The sequence below is a fragment of the Physeter macrocephalus genome, chromosome 18 (genome assembly GCF_002837175.3).
Source record: "Physeter macrocephalus isolate SW-GA chromosome 18, ASM283717v5, whole genome shotgun sequence".
Taxonomy (NCBI): domain Eukaryota; kingdom Metazoa; phylum Chordata; class Mammalia; order Artiodactyla; family Physeteridae; genus Physeter; species Physeter macrocephalus.
Window position 1 is genome coordinate 25,899,571 of NC_041231.1, and position 6,000 is coordinate 25,905,570.

General features: G+C 43.0%; 1 protein-coding gene across 1 annotated transcript in view; it reads left to right on the forward strand.

Annotated features, from left to right (window-relative positions):
* TAFA4 (TAFA chemokine like family member 4) overlaps positions 1–4,415 on the forward strand; it is a 153,413-nt gene extending 148,998 nt beyond the window's left edge. Inside the window, exon 6 of the mRNA XM_007105921.2 lies at positions 4,265–4,415. Coding sequence (XP_007105983.2) covers positions 4,265–4,415 — 151 coding nt within the window. The remainder of the gene's footprint in view (positions 1–4,264) is intronic.
* The last annotated feature ends 1,585 nt before the right edge of the window (positions 4,416–6,000 follow it).

The window sequence follows — 6,000 nt, forward strand, 5'->3', positions numbered from 1 at the left end:
TACTGAGACAAGAATCTAAAAAAAGAATGATTATATATAGATATGTATAACTGCATCGCTTTGCTGTACACCTGAAACTAACAACATTGTAAGTCAACTATACTCCAATGAAATTTTAAATAAAAAACAAAGAACAACTTAAAAAAATACTGTTGGCCTGGGATAAAAGGATTACAAAATTGAACTGCTCATTACTCTGACTTAGACTGTAAGCAACTATAAGGTTCCATATACCACTGTGTACACTGGCAGAACACCAGCCCTTCTCCACGTAATTTTTAGTTAGAGGCTGCATCAGGGCAGATGCATCCCAGGTGTATGTTCCACGGATTTTGAAGGTTTTCTGAAGATGCAGTGACCCTGAGCCCATATTCTTCCACGTCAATGCTATTGGGTGGAGGGGAGACGGCAGCCCCTTCGATGGGTATGCACAACCCCACCCCCGGTCCAATGCCATGACTACTTGGCCAGCCCCCCTCACTTGAATTTTTGCTCATACTATGGAATTTTGGAAAGAATTTGTTGGTGCACAAGGTTGGGAATTGACTCCTGCCAATACCTGTGGAAACAACCGCATCAAAATGCCTGTGTCATAGATAATTTCTCCAAGATTGGAAAATATTTCTGCACAGAATTCCTAGTGATGGGTAATTAGGGACTCACTGCCCAAGGATTAATCCACAGCTAGTCTGGTAACTACCTTCACCATTTTGGGTCTCTCTGAAATAGGCAAAGCATTATTAAGAGTTGTACCTAAAGCCTGTGGGTTCTTCTATACTAGGGATTGGCAAACTGCAGTCAAATCCAGCCTGCCCGGGTTTGTTAATAAAGGTGTGTTAGAACACAGCCATGCCGTTCATTTGTGTAGCATCTGGGCTTTTGCACTACAACAGCAGAGAAGACTAGTTGTGATAGAGCCCACGCGACCCACAAATTCTAAAACATTTAGTCTTCGCTCCTTTACAGAAAAGTTGGCCAACTTAGGTTCTATACAATGGAAGGACATGATGTTATTGTATGAGTTCACTGGAACCTGGTAACAGAATGCCAAAGATGTGAGGCTCTGGAGGCAGACAAATCAAAGTATGAATATGGGCTCTGCTACTCAGCTTTCGAAGCTTTCTACTCCATCAACTGCAGTTCCTTTATAAAATGGGGATATCAGGATAATGATATATACACCCCGCAGGAGTTTTTTGATAAGAATTTTGTATCAACAAACTCTTAGCATGCTGGCGAGCAAATAACAGGCTCTTGATAAAGTTGTGCCTCTGTTATGAGTAATTCATAATCCAAGTAGTCACCTCACACACAGAAAGAGAAGCAAATAGCAGGCCCTGGGCTCAAAACGGGGGTGTAAAGTTTAAGTGGACGCCACTGACAGACAATCGGGGCCAGAGAAGCCTAGATCTTAAGGTGTTCTCTCCCTGTTTTCAAGTCAGGACAAACTCGGCAAACAGTTCAAGGAACACTGCTTCCCCTTAACCTTGGCTGTCTATTTGGCAGAGAACTGAAGGCGCTTATGCTTTCTGCATGGACAGGCCAATGTCTTGAGTCTGTAATACCGACCTGGTAGAAGTCAGAGCACCACTGCAAAGAAAGATGTACTACACAGGGATGCTGATTTGAATCTACAACCCGAGGTGACAGATGTAGGACATACACGTGAACACAGTTCTTTCAGGTTCATCGTGTAAAAAACTCAAGCCCCATCCAGCAGCTACCTGAAAGGAAGCAATCATTTCGAGGTACAAAGTAATCTTGTAAACAGACACTTTGAACAAAAGAGCCCCTTAAATAATGGATGAATAGTTACTGAAGCATATTGGACAGTCTTTGTAGTATTGATTTGGGGCTGTGAACAAAGCAGGGCACTGCAAGCTCATGCTTGAGATTTTTTCCTCTCCTCTTTGGTGCTATCAATATTCATAGCCTGCTTCCATGTGAGGAATGTGCAGTGGTATTTCTCTTGTATTGTTCACCCGGACCTTTGCTCTCTGTGGATAGGGTCTGTGACCTGTCCTTTAATGCTCAGCTTTGATGTTCTTAATGAGGAGTTATCACAATAGTTCAGAACCCTGAATTATTAATTGAATAACTGTAATTAACAACCAAGGAATGGAAGCAAGCCAATGAACTGGGGTCCTCTGCTTCCCAATCTGAAATCCTACTCTCAGGAGTTCAGTCTGCATCTCTGAACCTACCTGCCCTCTTTCTGAATTGCATCGTCATCCTTGCTTTGTTACATCTATTAAGTTCAACACTGAGTGTTTTACAGCCCATTCACAGACGTCCCAGAAAATTTAATCATGCCCTGACTATTTCAGCACTGCAATAACTGAAAAGAAAACATAAAAAATAATTCATACTGTCTTCACACACAAATCAATAGAGTGGACTGCTTAGGTCAACCTAGTGGGGGCATGGGTTGAAATAGGAATCACGACAATACTTTGGAACATTTAAATATTTATGAGCTCCATATATCTGACAGAGGGCTGTAACGGATCCTTAGGGCCACAGGAAAGAAAGGGGAGTAAAAGCACTAAGTCTCAGCTGGAGAAAAAGTTAGTGACAACTCTTGAAACTGTCAGAGTCAGAAAAATTGGTATCTGATGCTGCCATATGCTATTTCAATCACTGTCTTTTCTGATTCGCTACTAGAGCACAGATAAAGAGTGGGAATAGAGGAGGGGATCTTTAAAAGATGCTGTGTCTGATATTCTCGAGGGAAAAGGACTTTGCCTGTGGCAAATCAGTACAGATGGCTCTGATATGGTGATGCAGGCCCTTGGGCTGTGGTCAGAGAGAGTAAAGTAGAAAGGGGTTTGCATGTGCTTTTGGAGGGCTCTTATTTGACTTCTGATTAGATAGAAGACTGGTGTAGAAGGTCTTCTCATTTGTTACTCCACTCATATTCCTGTGCTTTAAAGAGAGCTGTGTCAGTTTCTCTTCTCCCTCCTGCCGTTTCAAATGCAAAAAGGGGTCAAAAGGGGGAAGGGAAATCTCTTCAGGCTCCGAGTAGGACCTGGAAGGCAGATCTACTCAACAGGAGAAGATTTGTAGAAATGGTTAGATTTGACTCCATACAAAGCAAAACTCTGTGCATGACCAAACCACATAAACCCAACTAAAAGTCAAACTGGGAAAAGTATTTAGAGCTTATATTGGCAGACAAATATTAATAGCCATGCCAAACTTTTACAAACTGGTAAGCAAAAGATGAGCACCTCAATAGAAAAGCAAACAAAAGGTGTAATAATTCACAAAAGAAGAAATACAAAAAGGCCAAATGGTTTGCAATTTTTGATGAATAGTCGAGATTGAACGGTCTTTCAAGTCCGTTTGGCCGATATTAAAAAGAAAGAATATCTAACAGGAGTTGCAGGGGTGTAATGTTACCCTGCACGTATTGCATCAAGAGGCTTAGCAGTCAGCCTTCCTGACTCAAGGTTTCTACTTGCAGGAACATAAGAAATTAAGAGGCCGAGTGGCATAAGCAAGAATATGAATCCCAGGATTGTTCACAAGGGCAAGCAATCAGAAATCCTACATCATCATCCAAAAGGGCTCTACGTCTGGTTCTGGGCACAGTGCTTCTTCCATTTTACCCCTGCTGATCTCAACCGAAATCCCTGGACAAAACACATTAAAATCCTGGCAGGGTCAAAGACGGACGACAGGCAGACTAGCTAGGGAGCTTGGGACTCGAGTGCCAACTAAAAATTGTCACTTGCCATCTGGTTATGTAAGAATGAAGTCACTGGCCACTGCAGCCACGAACCTTCAATACACCCTAAAGGAGTTCAGGGTGGAGATCAGGAAGGAGGCACTCTGGGCTCTGGAAAGAACTGGCAGAACAGGACTCAGATAGTAAGACATTTTTCAGGAGAAGATTTTATGAGCCCAAATTCTTGCATCTTCTCATATCTAGAAAAGCACTAGAATCATTAATGGAGATATATGCTCATGACTAGCAGCAAACTTCTTGTGACTAGCAATAACCTTCTGCCAAAGTGTGTGCTTGACTGCACGTACCCCCTTCACCAAAATCACCGTATACTGACCTCCCCGCTACCTCTCTGGAGCCGTTCCTCAGAGCTATCTGAGAGGCTGTCCCCCAGCTTATAGTCCTCGTTTTGCCCCAGATAAAACATAACTCACAGCTCGCACGTTATGCTTTTTTTGTTCAGTTGACACAAGGAATAACCCAGGAGTGAGGTTCTGGAGTTGTTGTCTTTTTCTTGTGTTCTGTGTAACCCAGCTGGGTGCTGGAGAAGCCTGCAACCCAGAAATGCCAAAGGGTGCAGACAAAACATAGCCCCCCTAAGAAACCTGCTTTCTTTCACGCCAAGGACCGAGAAAAGGGCAATCCAAAAGAGCAGAAACCATTAGCCGGGTCTGCCTGTTCTTGAGTGAACACCATGAAAACCCTCTGTAGCCACTCCCTCCCCAAAGGGTACTGCAGCTGGGGGATCTGCGGGTGGAACTCTGTCCTTCATCCCCATCTCCCAGTGTTGAGCATGTCCCTCCCCTGCAGGGCTGGGGGATGAACTCACACTTCCTCCACTTTCTTGTGGTGGGAACGCGGTATACCCCACGTCCTTTGTAGCCCATGGGCAGAGCCCTGTCTCCTGCATTCCCTATGGTAATCGGACAGCACTCCTTCCGCATAGAGCCTGCTGGCAAAAATCTGAGCCTGTTTTCCCCAAGGAGTGGAAAATAATAAGGCAACTTTCCTCTTCTGTGGGCAGAACTCTGACTTGTACCCTCATGCCACCACGGTGATAATGAGGGGAGACTTTGGTCCCGTGGAGCCTGTGGGCAAAATTTTGATTCAATCTTCTCTTCAGGAACAAGGTGACCCCTCCTGCCCTAGGTCTGTCACTGCATAAGACTCTGTCCTCTTTCCCCATCCTGCAGGAACGATATGTATCTCTCCCCTTCCCACCTCCAGCCACCACTGGGGACACTATAGGGTGGACTCCTATCATCTAAGTAACACGCAAGTGAGGGGAACAGGTTTATAAAACCACTGCACAGGTTTTATAAACTAAACTGATATATGAACCATGAACCACAAGAGTGAACCGGGATATGTCTTTAGAACCTAATAGGATGATTAGAAGATTTAAATAGGAACCAGATTCTAATAATGTAATATTCCAAAGCCTAGGATGCAGTCCACAATTACCGATCATACCAAGGAAAAGGAAAATCTCAACTCAAATGAGAAAATGTGATCAACGGACGCCAACACGGAGAAGACACAGATTTTGCAATTTTCTAATGTTTTTCAAGCAGCTGTCATGAAAATGCTGCAACAGGCAATTATGAACACTCAAGAAGCAAATTGAAAAATAGCCTATCTCAACAATAAAATAAATGACATAAAGAAGAACCAAATTAAAATTTTAGAATTGAAAAACACGACAGATAAAAAAATTTTAAAAACTCACTGGATGGGTTTCATGGCAGAATTGAAATAAGGAAAGACTCAGTGAACTTGAAGACAGGCGAAAAGAAATCATCTAGTCTGAACAAAAGAGGAAATTGATTGAAATAAAATAAACTGAGCCCCAGGGACTCGTGATGCAGTAACAAGAGATCTAACATTCATGTCCTCGGAGACCCACAAGGAGAGTAGAAAGAATATGGAGCTCAAAAAATTTTAAAAATGGCTGAAAACTTCCCAAATTTGACAACAGACATAAACTTACAGATTCAACAGTACGTGTGTGGATGTAAGTTTTTGTTCCTCTGGGATAAATACCCAGGGGTACACTTACTGGGTTGCATGGTAAATGTACGTTTAACTTTATAAGTTGCCAAACTTTTACAGAGTTGTGGTACCATCCTACATTTCCACCAGCACTGTGTGAGAAATCCAGTTACTCTACGTCCTCACCAGCTTCATACAGGTGATTCTGATTTTTCACAGTAGTTATGATCTGCAGCATCACAAGGACCACTCAATGAATGGATGCTGAATCACTGCTC